The sequence below is a fragment of the Empidonax traillii genome, unplaced genomic scaffold (genome assembly GCF_003031625.1).
Source record: "Empidonax traillii isolate 1590-97213 ecotype Southwest subspecies unplaced genomic scaffold, ASM303162v1 scaffold95:size1152806, whole genome shotgun sequence".
NCBI classification, from domain to species: Eukaryota; Metazoa; Chordata; class Aves; order Passeriformes; family Tyrannidae; genus Empidonax; species Empidonax traillii.
The window spans coordinates 290,949-304,960 of NW_020955288.1; the positions used below are offsets into that span (position 1 = coordinate 290,949).

At 40.0% G+C, this 14,012-nt stretch overlaps 1 protein-coding gene across 2 annotated transcripts in view; it reads left to right on the forward strand.

The window, feature by feature from the left end:
- MICAL2 (microtubule associated monooxygenase, calponin and LIM domain containing 2) overlaps positions 1-14,012 on the forward strand; it is a 147,744-nt gene that overhangs the window by 74,254 nt on the left and 59,478 nt on the right. Inside the window, exons 15-22 of one of the 2 annotated variants that reach the window (XM_027881789.1) lie at positions 1,513-1,712; positions 2,218-2,330; positions 6,476-6,547; positions 7,103-7,252; positions 8,406-8,510; positions 9,744-9,956; positions 10,176-10,277; positions 10,874-11,002. In XM_027881789.1, the coding sequence (XP_027737590.1) occupies positions 1,513-1,712; positions 2,218-2,330; positions 6,476-6,547; positions 7,103-7,252; positions 8,406-8,510; positions 9,744-9,956; positions 10,176-10,277; positions 10,874-11,002 (1,084 nt within the window). Of the gene's footprint in view, positions 1-1,512; positions 1,713-2,217; positions 2,331-6,475; positions 6,548-7,102; positions 7,253-8,405; positions 8,511-9,737; positions 9,957-10,175; positions 10,278-10,873; positions 11,003-14,012 lie in introns of both variants that reach the window. The other variant, XM_027881790.1, reaches the window with a different exon arrangement.

Genomic DNA, 14,012 nt, shown 5'->3' on the forward strand with positions numbered 1-14,012 from the left:
GTGTTTCTGGGGTCCTAAGGCTACAAGACCCAACTTCTTACATGTGAATATTTTGTAAGGTCCCTCAGTCAGATACAAGAGGGTCAGTGTGTAACAGGTGTCAGGAAATGGCAATTGCTGGCACCGCTCGGTGCAGTCAGTGGGGTTACATTTCTCTCGTCTCACCAGTCTCCAAAATGCAGTGGATGCATTCTCTTGCCTTCCTACACAGACTTGGAAGTCAAAAATGAATTCTGGTCAACCTCTCTTTATTTTGGATAAATGGAAGGAATGATTGAGCTCTTTTATGAAGTGTGTTAAACTGGAAAAAATAGGAGTGGTACCCAGGGTGATAGTTTGTACAGTTTTGCCAGAGGAAGAGCTGATATTTTAACAATAACTTTTTTTTTTTCTTGGGGTTAATTTAAAAAAATTAGAATTATGGATGTTTTATGGCTGTAATGGGGGGAAAGGGTATAGAAAGCAAAGTAATTTTTGCAGTCCATGAAAAACTTGTCTTTTTAAGCACTGCTCTCTACAAAGTCGATAAATTTATCTTCCTGAGCTAACAGACCTCCTGCTGTTTAATGCGGTGTTTGGATTTTGTTGGCTTTTTGTTTTAAATGAGCCTGCTGTGAAGGACTTGGCCAGATGATAGCCAGGCAGGCAGGAGAGGGGGCTGACTATGGGCCATGGGCAGGGCTGGGGTAGAGGGCTGCCCACAGCCCCCTGGCTCCAGAAATGGGCAGTGGGTGGGTGAGGGAAGAGGAGAAATTCTTTGGGGATTCAAAAACTCACATTCCTTTATGAGGAGAAAGAAACTACCCTGCCTGGAGCTTTGTAATTTATTCACATGTTTATTTTAATCATGAATTTTGGAAGCTGTTCAAGAGGTCAGAGTCTTAGAATAGGTCCCATAGAAAATGGATTAGAGACTGGGTAACAGAGTTCCAGATGTGATGTACTTACTTAGTACACAGCTAAATTCAGTTATGACCTGGGCAGTAGGTCCTTGCTCAAACTGTGTGTGTTAATACCTTGAAAAAAGGTTAGTGCCCGTGCATGTGTGTGCACACACATATACGAAATTTTTTTCATAGAACGCCAGCCTAAATTTATTCCTCCTGGCTTTGGTGATTTATAGAACTAATTGAAACTAAGAAGTCAATTGCTAGCAGATGAAGTTTGTAGTAGTGCAGCTGTATTTGGAGAGGGAAAAGATTTCTTAGCATTTCTGAGGAGGAACTGCATTTCTTCATAAGTGAGAGAATCCTTTTTGTGGGACTACATCAAGATCCAGTTTAGTGAAAAAGCTTTTAAATTACATTCTGGCAAAGCCATTATTTGTAATGTGATTTGTGTGAGACTCTTACCTTTGGCATTGTGCAGACTCCGTAGCTTTGGCCCAGTGAAATGCCTGTGCCTTCAATCCTGGTGCTGTTCTGTGCCTCTCCCATGGGCAAGGGAGCACTGCATATGCCCGAGGGGAGCAAAGAGAAAACCACTGCTGATGCCACTGTGTTGTCCCCGCAGTGACTTTGATGCTCTGAATGAAGAGGACGTTGTCAAGAACAACCAGCTGGCGTTCGATGTTGCTGAGCAGGAGTTTGGGATCCCCCCTGTGACCACAGGGAAGGAGGTGGGGTCAGCCGGAGAGCCCGACAAGCTCAGCATGGTCATGTACCTCTCCAAGTTTTATGAGCTGTTCCGGGGCACACCTCTGCAGGCTGTAGGTAAGCCAGACCCCAGGCTGCTCCTAATTCCTGCGGGTTTGGGAAGTGGGAGCACTTCATCCAGTCTGCAGACGAGCACCGCTCTTGAGCCAAGAGTCCTTTCCCAGCTGAGCCATTCTGGCAGGCGAGCGTGCCTGCTTCTGTCTGCAATAGTCACTCTGGGCTTAAAACAGGAAAGGGGAAAACCTTGATTGAATACTAAGGTTTTGTGGGTCCTTGGTGGTTTCAGAGAATAGGAGCAGCTGGATAACTGCTGCTTGACATCATGAAGTTCATGTATCAGGCCGTTAGTGTGACTCCCTGTTAAGGATGACTGCCCACAGCACATTCATGCCTGTGTGTTTCTCCTACTTTTTTAGAATGTCACCCTACATTGTATGTATTTACTTTTATTTGCCTGTGTTTCTTACATATAATTGCTACTAGCACACAACTGGAAAGCTTTGGCTTAGTCAAAATAGTTTACAAATACATCTAAATAAATAAGTGGTTGTTTTTTGAACAGATGCTGGTGAGAAGCAAAATGGAGAAAATAATGATCTTGGTTCAGCAATATCGTCAAGCTCCATCTCTAATAATTATTTAAATTTAACTTTACCAAGAAAACGAGTACCAAAGGTAAGTTGTGAAGGAAGACTTGCCCTATAAATCTTTCTTTATTGAAAAGATGAAAGTAAGCTGTCAGACTCAGAAATAAGGGTTTTTACATACGCTACTATTAAAGACCTGTAAATTGAGATTTTGAGTAAGATTTCACAGTATTCAAAACACACGTGCACACTCAATCATTATGATGTTTGTAAGGATAACACTGAAGCCTTGTCAGTGTCAAATGGCTGAAGCATTAGTAATGGTCCCAGTTAAGCATTCTTTGTACATGCAGAATTTTGAATCTTAGAGTTTTGGATGTACTTGGGGAGAATTCGTGTCCATTGTTCACACCAGTGTTCATTGTCGGTGCAAGTGAGAGAAGGAGGATGTTTTCTTTGGTGTGGTTTTGAGTTGCTGTTTTCAACTTGAAATATTTGAGATCTCAGCTCCCTTATGTGTATTGATGTGTTTTATTTTTGAAAAGTTTTCAAAAGTTGTTTTTAGGAGGTTTTGTGCAATGGTAGATACAAAGTTGTTGGTTGGGTGGTTTTGTGTGTTTTTTTTTTGTTTGTTTGTTTGGGGGCTTTGGGTTTGTTGGGTTTTTTTTGAGAAGCCTGGAATTTTCCTAGGCTGTTTCTACCTTTAAGAATAATAGTACTGTAGCTCTGTATTCCTAAATATACAGCCATTCTATTATGTATCAGCTCAAATAATCATTGGTATACTAGAGTGCTTATTGATTGGAAGGAGTGCTGTTTTTTAACAAAAGCAGTGATTTGAACAGTTTGTGGATGCTGTTTCAAGTTTCTCAAGGGAAGCTTTGAACTCTTCGAGAAGTCACCTGCAAGGGTGGGCAGGTCGACTAGTGTGGCTCTGAGATAATGATCTCTTAGTCATACCTGTGTACTTTTCTCTCTTGGTCACTTATTAATGAAAATTTATTGGCATGCCCTGTGTTATAAGAAACATCCATGCCCATACATGCTATGATTAAAGACTCCAGAGCCTTGAAGGATTATGGAGACCTGAGTTAATACTCTCTGGCATGGGACTGTGTGCAGTGAGAGAATTGTCTGTGTCTTTGAATGGATTATAGCTTCAGAAGTTTTATATGGTTTAGTTTTAGGGGAGTCCTAATAAAATTAGTTAGTAATAAACAGTTTCACCTTCTGCCTCTTCATTTGCTCAGTCGTCTTCTTAAAGGAGACCTTGAGGAAGGGTTTTGCTTTCAAGCCAAGCCTAGCTTCATTTTGACTTCAGCTTCAGTGGGAGTGTCTGCACAACTCAGCTCAGAGGCAGCAGTGCCTCAAATCCAGCTGGTCTGGAGGAGCAGCACAAGGTAGACAACAGCACAGACTCCTCCACCAAAAGTTACCTTCTGCATTTTTCCGAAACACAGCTTAATGCAAAACTGTTTTGAGTTTCCTAGGCTAGCTAAAAACCTTATATTGACTACAATGATTTTCAAGTTCTTTTTTTAGTTGTTTTTGCTTCTGGAATTTTTGTTTTGGGGGTTTTGTTTTGTTTTGGTGGGTTTTTTTTTTGGTTTAGTTGGCTTTTTTAAGCAAGCCTTCTTAATGCTTAACTATATTGCTTCATTTACACCTATTGATAGACTCTTTAAGTTTTGCCTGGGGAAGTATGCATTTCCTACTTCTCTTTGAATTCAGTGTCCTAGCAAAAGTTCAGGTGTACATGTATGTACTGCATTCCTCAGTATTTAAATATATTGCTTTTTAAATTTGTTGCTCTCATCTTGTAGAAATGTGACTTCCATTTTTGTCACCTGAAAAATTACTCCAGAATTTCCAGATATTTCCTAGACTGACTTTTGTCTTGAATATTTTCCCTCCATAAACAGATTTTCAAAACCTGTGGACACTTAATTTCCCCGTAGCATGGTACATCCCTGTTAGGAAATAATTTTTCCCTGTCACCCACATACACACAAACCCAAGTGATGTGTTTCCCAGATAACCAAGCAGTGAGAAGCCAAACAGGCAAAATAAGCTTTGCTTTTTCTTGTGGCTGACTTGTTTAGGAGAAAAACCTTCTTCATGACCACAATGTTATTGTTTTTCCATGAGTTATTTGCAGAAGTAAATAGACTTTCAGCAGTGAGGAGAGCTTTCCATTACTAATCCATGCAGCCTCTGACTAACCTCCCATCATGAAATAAGCCTTCTGTCATAGCAGAGCTGCAGTTCTTGGCTGTACATGAAAGCACGGGGTGATTTGCTTGATGGACCCCTCTGGTTTCCCACTACAGGGGCTCATTCACAATGTGAAGTGGAAGTGATATTTCCCAAATCAGCTTGGGAAGCAAGGCTGTGAAGACGTTTTGTACGAGGTTTTGCAGCTCTGTTGAGGATGGGGTGTGAAACTAAGCAAGATGAGTTAGGGTACTTGGGTTAGGACAGACTTAAGTGCCAGAACCATCTGAAACTACCTGGGAAATAAAGCTCCTTGGAAAGCAGCTTCTTGAGTTAAGAGTTTACTGTGGCTTCAGTTTTATGGTTCTTTCCCCTGCAAAAGATGGTTCTGAACATGATCCATTTTATCTATAATATATGTTCTATCCAGGCTGTAGGAGAGCACAGTGTTGCTTACTAAACTTTCCATAGTAGTTTGTCCTTTTATTTGGCTGGAGGAGGGTTTCTTATCTGGGTGCAGGCTGTGGGAGACCGGGAAGTGGAGCCTGGAGCTGGTGTAGCTGTTCTGGCAGCCTGTGATGAGCTGGATCATGTTTTCCATTCTGCTCCGAGTGTCAGCCGGGCTGGAGAGGAACTGAGATTTCCTGTGCTCCAGACTAATAAACGAATGGAGGTGTTTACACAATACAGGGCACAGTCCTTTTGGAGTCTTGCTCGGCAATTACATTGCTTTGTCTTTCCCTTCTTTGTAAATATGTTAATGTGAGTCCTTTATGTAAGACTTTTGAAAGGCAGTGTCTTGTTTGCTCCATTCACTCAGGCAAATTCTGCTTTTATGTGGTACAGGCCATTGTGCAGAATACATTATGCTGTTCTGTTGTTCACCCTTTGTGGTAGACTGATGACTATAGGTAGTGTGAAGCTGGGTTGCTGAGAGCTGGTGCCTGAAAGACAGTGTACCAAAGCACACAAAGCAATTAAAATATTGTCATCTGATTCTTTTGGTGTTTGCCCAGAAGTTGTTTGGGATTACTTCTAGTCACTGCATAGTGATTTATTACAGTGTATACATAAAAAGGAAGCTTGTGTTTTTTGATCTTGCTCTCTTTATTCCTTTTCATTTTTTTTAAGTTGATTGAGTAATCACCAAGTAACAGTGTGGGCAAATGCAAATAAGTGGAATGTATTTTATTGCTCCTAAAATATAACTTTTTGTACCAAATCTTCAAGGCTCAATTTAATAAGAAGCAATACAAATTTGAGCACTGACTATTTTTCAAGTTCAGGCGGACTGAGTATGAAGTATTATTGATTTGTGTGATCTCTAATTAAGTGAAATAATTAAATATGTGCGATGCTCAAGCACAGACAGAATAGTCAGTTTGGTTGCTTAAGTACTGCAATGTTCAGCCATAGTCAGGGAGGTGAATCTTAGGAGGGAGGGAGACCTTTAAGGCAGACAGCAGTTGCTCCAAGAAGGAAATAAGACTCTGCTATGAATACATGACCTGCATGCAGATAGTTGGGTTAAGAGAGATGTGGGGGGCATAGTGAAAAAGTAAGGGGTTCCTGGATTTTGTTACTTACCTGGAAATCAGTGTAATCTAGAGAAAAATTCTCAGAATAACTGATACTATAGTACCTTTTTCTTCAAGGATGTGTAAGTGCTTTTTGAATTATAAACTCTTCAGTACTAAAAAGAGGAAAAGGTAAACACCAAAGTTGTGGGGTCTGTGTTCAACAAAGCATTCAAATTCCCTCACTGGAGTCCAGTGAGAGCTCCCAGTCAGGGGCTGTGGGACAACTTTTACATACCTGATACCTGCCATGAGGGCCCACTGAGCTGCTGGGCCAGGAGCAATCCTGCTGAGCTGGAGGGTCTAAGGAAGCCCCCGGTGCTGGCACTGCTCACCTCTGTGTGCCTGGTTTAACAGGGGCCAGGCCTCACCTGCCTGGCTGAGCTAAACTTGGTAACTCCTGCAGTAATCCATGGAACTTGTTTTGGCTTTACCCTTTCAGGTTGAAGGGAAAACAGAAGAAAACGAGACTAACAAAAGACGTCGGAAAGGTCTTCTTGGTGTCTTCGAGGAGGTTGGTGTTCAGTGGTTTCCATTCATATCCCAGCTCCTTGATAAGCACCAGAGCTGAGGAAGCAGCAGGAGTTGGGGGGCCAGGTCTTTTTGAGCTTGGCAGGAACAAAAAGCCTCTCCCCTAAAACGTTAAATTTACTGCAGTGTGCACTAAATCATTTGACAGGGAGGAGAGCATTAACTAAATTGCAGTAGTTTTCATTCTGACACAAGGACATATGAGGTATTGGGGTTTTTTCCCTTTTCTTACTCAGTTATTTAGACCAATTTTTGTTTGAGGAGTTTGCATTGCAGCTTGGTTTCTAGCCACTCTCTGATTAGTTACCTTTCTGACTCTGTTTTATCAATAGCAGCACTGATTAATGTTCCCTTTTACCTACTCTGGGACCAAAGAAAATATTTTTTGGTGACTTTTGCATACTAAACAGTGTCATTTTTAGTATACTGTGGACTGTATTTGCTTTCACTCTCTACTGATAAGGATATTATCTCTTTCTCTCTCTTCATGAGTGTTGTAAGAAACCCAAGAAAAACATAGTTCTTTGTTTTCTTGCAGACTTCGAGCTTTTCAAGCCAAGGGACAAATGCTGGGAAAGCACAGAGTGATGGCAGAGAAGGAATGAACCAGAACAAAGTTAAATCAATGGCAACTCAGCTGTTGGCAAAGTTTGAAGAGAGTACTCCAAATACGATTTTGCGGAGACAGGTAGGTCATAGATGAACGTAAAAGTAATCTCTGAAATTAAACCATAGTCCCTCCGTGTGAAGGTGATGCAGATTTCCAAGGGAAAAAAATGGACCTGTTACACGTTTGAAGTGGGTTGCCCTTTTTAATACTTTATGCAAATGAAAATACTTCTCTCAGTCCTTGGAGAACAAGTATAACTAATATAGATTGACTAATGCATATTAGTATAACGTGTCTGTTCTATTGAAAAGTGCAGTGAAATTGCAGTGTCCAGAAATCTTATGTAAGTCAGCTTGTAGAACTTTTGTGTTGTTTGGAAGTCTAAGCTGGCTGCAAATGGTATTGCAGAAGGCCTTTTTTTTTCCCTATATCCTATGAATAAAGGACACTACATATCCAGTGGTGTCTGTCTTTGTGGAAAATTTAAGAAGTGTAAGAAGAGAACTTAATCTTTTGCAAGATGTCTGGCTGCTGTTTCCATTCCAAAAGTAGGCAAAATGAAATGTATTTGTGCAATCCACAGCATTTTCATGGTTTGTTTTTAGTGTGACTAGTGGTGTTTTAAAAATAATCCTGTGCTGCCAGGGTAGGGGTGAGAAGCTCAAAACCACACTTTAGCCAGAAATGGTCTGAATCAACTGCCTTTGGATCTGTTACCTGAAAGATCTGAAGGAAGGGTGAGCAAGATGTTGAGATTCTGACAAGGATGGTCTGTTTCTTAATTCTTTGTGCTTGGATCCATTTGCTTACTTAAATATTTAAGTCCTCCAGTAGTGTAGGCTCTAGAGATGTCCAGTGACTTTCTCAATCTGTGAACCACTGTTGTTTGCACTCCACCTGACTACTTGTCGATACCCTGAACTTTCTGTGTATGTGGCCAGAGACTTGCTCAGCCATGTTGAAGGAAGCCTCGATGTGTTGCTTTTAATAATGAACTGTCCTAAAGAACACTGAATGTGCTCAATTTTAAGTATATCTTTGATGGTAGAAGGGACTAATAAAATGGGTGGGTGACAGAAATCTGCCAAATGTGTTGGTAAGCTCCACAGTAATGTGTCTTTTAAAGCAACTTTTATTTCCTTCTGCCTCAAAAGGTCTTTGAATCCTATTTACTGTCTTCCTTTTTTTTCCTCTTCACTCTGTCTTTTCAACTTTAAAAATGCTTTACAAGGAGGTAATAGATAGACCAGCCCTACTTGCTTCTGACCCTCCTGCTAATCCTCGCTTTGCTAAACCTGTGGATCCAAGTCTTCTTCCACCTCAACCAAAAAGGCAGGTAGGAACTCATATGGGTAACACCTGACAAACACCATTTGTCTTAATGCTGGGAACTCAGTGTTATTGTATAACTATAGGATATACAAACCAATATTTGTCTGTAATTTGCATAGTTAACAGATATATTTAGCTGAGAACTGTGAAAACCACATTAAAAGTTTGAGGCTATTTTACACCTGCTTGACCAGATGAGAAAACTATTGGAAAGTGTGGAAACCACCCTAAAAACAAAAGTGTTGATTTCTGTGTTACCACATCTAGATTTCAAATTGTATAAATATTCTTATGTAGCTAACTTAACATGTGAGAAAACTACGGGAGTATCTCTGCATGTACACGATTGGGCTGTTGTAATGATAAGGCAAAGTGAGTATTCCAGCCCGTGGAACCTGGCAAAAATATCTAAGATGAAAGCTTTAGCCTTGAAAAGCTGATATTCATTGGCTAGGTTTTTTATTTCTTTAAGTGGCATTTGTGATAAGAATTTCTGCTAAAAGCTCTTCTGCAGCATCATATACATGGGGCAAATATTTGAATACATAGTCTAAATTTTTCTTTTAGTACTTTCAGTGAAAATAATCCCATCTCAAACACAATTGATGCTCACTCTACATTAGAGTTTTAAATTGGAGTAAACATCCTGTAGTGGCATTTCAGGAGCAGATTACAGTGAAATTAGATCTGTATTGCATGTTGAAATATGCAGATCAGGAGCTATTTTATATGAAAATTAAAATTCAGAGACCTATTCTGAACTCCTCAGAAAACGCCTTAAATCTGAAATACATTATAGCTTGACTTGAGTCAGACTAGATCTCGAACTATGGCAAGAACTAGTGTTGATATTCTTATAATTTGATTTTAAGCTTAATCTCAGGCAGATGTGATGCTACAAAAACCAACCCAATATCTTTGCTATAAACCCTAGAAGGAGATATAGTTTCATGTTCTTCTGCACTGGTGCTGTCTGGGGCTATTCGAAAAAACTGACACAAACCTAGAGAAGGATATGGAGGCCTGCATAAGATATGTAGGACTGATTTATTTCAGTGCATGTGCACAAGCATCAGAGCTGCAGTAGGTAGTGTGCAAAGAGTGATGTGAGACCACTTTATTTCAAGTTCTGTGCATGACTGTGCTGTGCTTTTGGAAGCATCCTAAAAAGCTGCATATACTGCATTGTGGTGCAGAAAGCAGATTTTTTTTCACTTCAAGTGTTTCCCAGTTTCAGGTGGTAGCTAGGAGTGAACACGAGGTCAGGGAACCCAAACAGTCTTTAAGTGGTTCTGATCATATGACCAGGAGAGCAAAGACTGTACAAAAAACAGATACCCAGCCCAGTCTGTCAGAAACCTCTGAAAATCTCGCATCTGCCTGTTCTGCTGCATTTGTACTTTCTGGAGTGCTTGAGCGTCTTCAGCACCTGGAGGAAAAAATGAAACAGGTGACAAGCAACTTCTTTTCCTTTCTGTCTCTTAAGTGCATTTGGTAATCTGTATACTGTGTTTTTGCTGGCTCTGCTGGCTTTTCCTCTATTGACTTTAGCTTATATTAAAGCAATAAGAAGTCTTTCTACAAACTTGCTGTGTTCTGTTGATATATGTGGCATTAACTGAAATCTCTCTCTCTTTTCTTGGCTTTCCTTCCCTGGCTGTCACTGCAGAAAAGAGCTCAGACTATAGCAAATAGGGAATTCCATAAAAAGAATATTAAAGAGAAAGCAGCACATCTTGCCTCAATGTTTGGATACATGGAGTTTCCAAAGGTGAATATTAAGTTTTGCACCTGAAGAAGTGCTGAGCTAGAAGACTTGTAAGAATTCATGGATGGAAAAAGTTGCAGTGGTTTTAGTTTTAATTTTCCTTCCATTTTGTGTGGATCTGAAAAGTAATGTGGATTCCACTGAAACTGGTAAAAAGCATTGTTTAATAAATTATTGCATAATTTATTTGAGGAAAAATACAATCTAAATTATAAAGCCAGTCACAGTACTTTAGCAGGAGAGAAATGTGTTAAAATAACCTATGTCTTATGCTTGAGCACACACTAGTAGCTCAATTTCTAATCAATTGGTGAGCAGTAGTGCTTACTTAGTGCACTTTGGCTTTTTCTATGTTTCCTTATGCTTTCTCCCAGCTTTACCTTACCTTACTTTCCACTGTGAATACTTTGATAAAAAAATTGAGTACAATAATATTGTTTACCATGAAGGTGCCATGACAATTTCCATGGGTCTTCATTGTGCAGAAATAGAACAGAACTATAGTCATCTTTATAGGTTTTTTTTATGCATGACTGTGAACTTAACCTTTGCTAATGTCACTGTCTCTTGGATAACTCTCCTGTTTCTGCTTTACACAGAATAAGCTACCTACTAAAGGCTTACCCCATTCTCAGCCCCCAACTCCCTCTTGCCCTCCACCTCATCATTCAGCAGCTGCTGCTTCATCATCTGTCAGTTCAGCTTCCTCTGCTGTTCCTTCTCGACAGGTACTCTATTAACAGATTTTTCCTCTAAAATCCAAATTTGTGCTTAAGCTGCTTGGATAGAAGGTGCTGCCAGCAAATCTATTCTCTAGGTTGTATTTCACATTTAAATCAAACATTACTTCATTTACTGTTGTTAATTCTGCATGCTTATAAGAGAAATGTCATCATCAGTAATAGTTCAGGTAAAAGCTGAAGAACAAAGCAAATAGTTAACATTTTTTGCTTCAATTCTGAAAATTTTGCATTGTTGCTTATTTTAAATGATTTGTTGTTGGATAATACCACAGACCATGCTGAAGAAAGAGCTTTGCATGGTGAAGCAAACTGGATGCTGTGGGGTTGGTTAGTTGTTCTTGGGTGGTATTTGTGTTTCTTTTCATAAGAATATCTGTCTGGTCTGTAGTGGAGAACCTGCACGGTTTATGGTTATTTTAACTAGAGGCCATGTCTTAGGATTGTATGAGCACTTACCAATACAAGCATTTTATTGTTATTTGTTTAATTATTTGTACTTTAAACTTGCTTCTGCATATTATTGTTAAAATACAGTTTTTTGAAACAGCAGAGGAAACATACTCTGAGTGGAAGAGATCCTCAGGTCTTTCTACTTATGCTTGATGTGAATGGGCTGTGGACGTCAAGATGACATTGGCTTCTAACAACCTTTGTTTTAGAAGGATTTTAATTGAATGAACTTTGATATTTTTCAGCTTTTCAGGGCAGATAAAGGCCCAGGTTCCCTTTCCTTCAGCCTGGGAGCATTGTAGTATTGAGTAGGGTTGGTGTGGAAATAAAGGTGGAAACATCAAGTTTTTGGAAGCACTGAAGGTGACTGCTGTGACCAGTGCAGGTGCTGCTGGAGCTGGGGCTCTGCTGCCTGGCACATGACCCAGGTGCTCTTTGGCAAAATCGGGTGCCACCTCCATTTGCTGTGAGAAGGAGCAAAGCTGGCTCCTCTGCCAGCTTTTGCTGCATTTAAGTAGCTGCACTTTTATGAAATAAGTATTCATAAGTATCATGAACAGTGCCCAACTTGAGGTAAGCCACAACTGAAGGGATTTTCCCATCTGGTGGGTGTCCAGCAGGATCATTTAGTAGAATTGCTCTAGATCTTTTTAGGTTATTTTTACAGCTTGTAGTTAATTATGGTTGGAAATCAAGCTCACAGCCTCAGCAGTAACTGAGCAGGTAGATACCGAGCTGACTTTCAGTTTGCAAAGGGCACATTCCTCAGCTGAGATAGAGCTTTGTTGAAATGACTGCCTGGCTCTCATTCCCCATGGAAATACAGGCCAGACAGCCCTTCGAGGACACTGCAAGCTTAGCAGGTGCCTTACTGCAATAATCCCTAATTCCCTTCAGCTTCAAAATAATTCCTTTGCCTGGATTTACCTCTTATTTTTTATGACCTAAGTGGTATAGCACGTGATGGGTTTTAACCTAAGTAATGGTTTCCAAAATATTGAGGTCTGATGCTTGTTTGATTTGGAGAGCTATTGTGACTCTGCAAAGAGAAGAAAAAAACCCAAATAATGCCCTCAAACAACAAATAAACAAAACAAAAATCAACCAACCAAAAATGCAAACAAACAAATGAAACCCAAGCTATCTGGAAAACCTGACAAAAATGAGAGCTAAGCTTTTAATCACATGGAAACTCTGTGAAAATAATTGGGATTTTAATATATTTTCTTGAAGAACATTTGACCGGAGCAATCCTTTCTGGATGTTCTAAAAACTGCATTTTATTTGAAGTACTCTCACAGCCTTTTATGTGTTTGCCACTGTATTTAAATGGTGTAGCAAGAGTTTGTTGTGACTTGATATTGCTCAGGCTGAGTTTACTTCATTGAAAAATACTCTCTTTAGAGGTACTGGCAGAATGCAGCACAGCTGAAGCAAGAAAATCTAGTTTTGTCACCAGTACAGTAAATATATGTGCATCTCATTGGGTAAATATTTGGCTGGTTAAGTAGGATTACTTTTATTCTTTGGCAGATCTACATACATGATCATCTTGATGCCTGCACATACAGCTTCATTGGTGGTACAGGCTCATGTCCTCATCTACACTGTGTGCATCTCATATGTGTAAATATGGTGTATTTTTTATGGAATATTGGAGAATTTTAAAATAGCAGGTCTGATAACGATCAGCTAAACTTTTACTCCTCCTGTTTGAGGCAGATATGGTAGAAGGAAGCTGATACAAATGAACCCCAAGTCAGGATGGATTACCCCCCAGGTAAACCCCTGGGACTTTTCTTACCAGGTACCAGTGAGTACGAGTGATATCGTTGGTGCTGTCCTTGCCACAGGGGTAACTAAGAGGTTGCAGGGAAGGAGAGGTTGCCTGCCCTCTGTGCCCACCTTCAGCACAGTAAGGGATGATGAACAGTCACCATGGAAAGAGAGATGCAGGTCAGGCTTGGACATGGGGATAGGGAACCCTTGAATAGGGAGGAGCAGGACATTGGGTAATGTCTGCAGCAGAACAAGTTTTGACTTCATAACAAGCCATCTCTCCATGTCCTTCCATGGTCACATTGTTTTGTTTGTGTTTTATCTGTAAAGATTGCTCACTTTTCAGAACTTTCAGATTTATGAAATCATACTCTATATATACTCTATATTATCATACTCTAAAATATAAACCCTGACTAAATGTGAGGTGCTATAAAAATAAAACTGGGAAATATTTCTGATGCACAGCATGCATTTTCAAATGCTCTTAACAATATGTTTGGACAACTCTGCTGTGAATATGTACCAGTAACTACCTGTGTTTGTGTTATCTTGGAGAGGAGGTTATAGGATTCAGAATTTGTATTTCTGGTCTCTATTCTGAGAGCTATCACTAGGTAAGTCTAGACTTCAGTGTGAGAAAACGTTTGGCATTGATAAGTCAAAGTAAGAGCTTGCTTGTGTCGCTCTCAGTGGTTTCTGCTTCTTCCCAGCAGAAAAGCACAAGATAAGAGAAGTCTTGAGTTTTATAAGACTTCATGATATA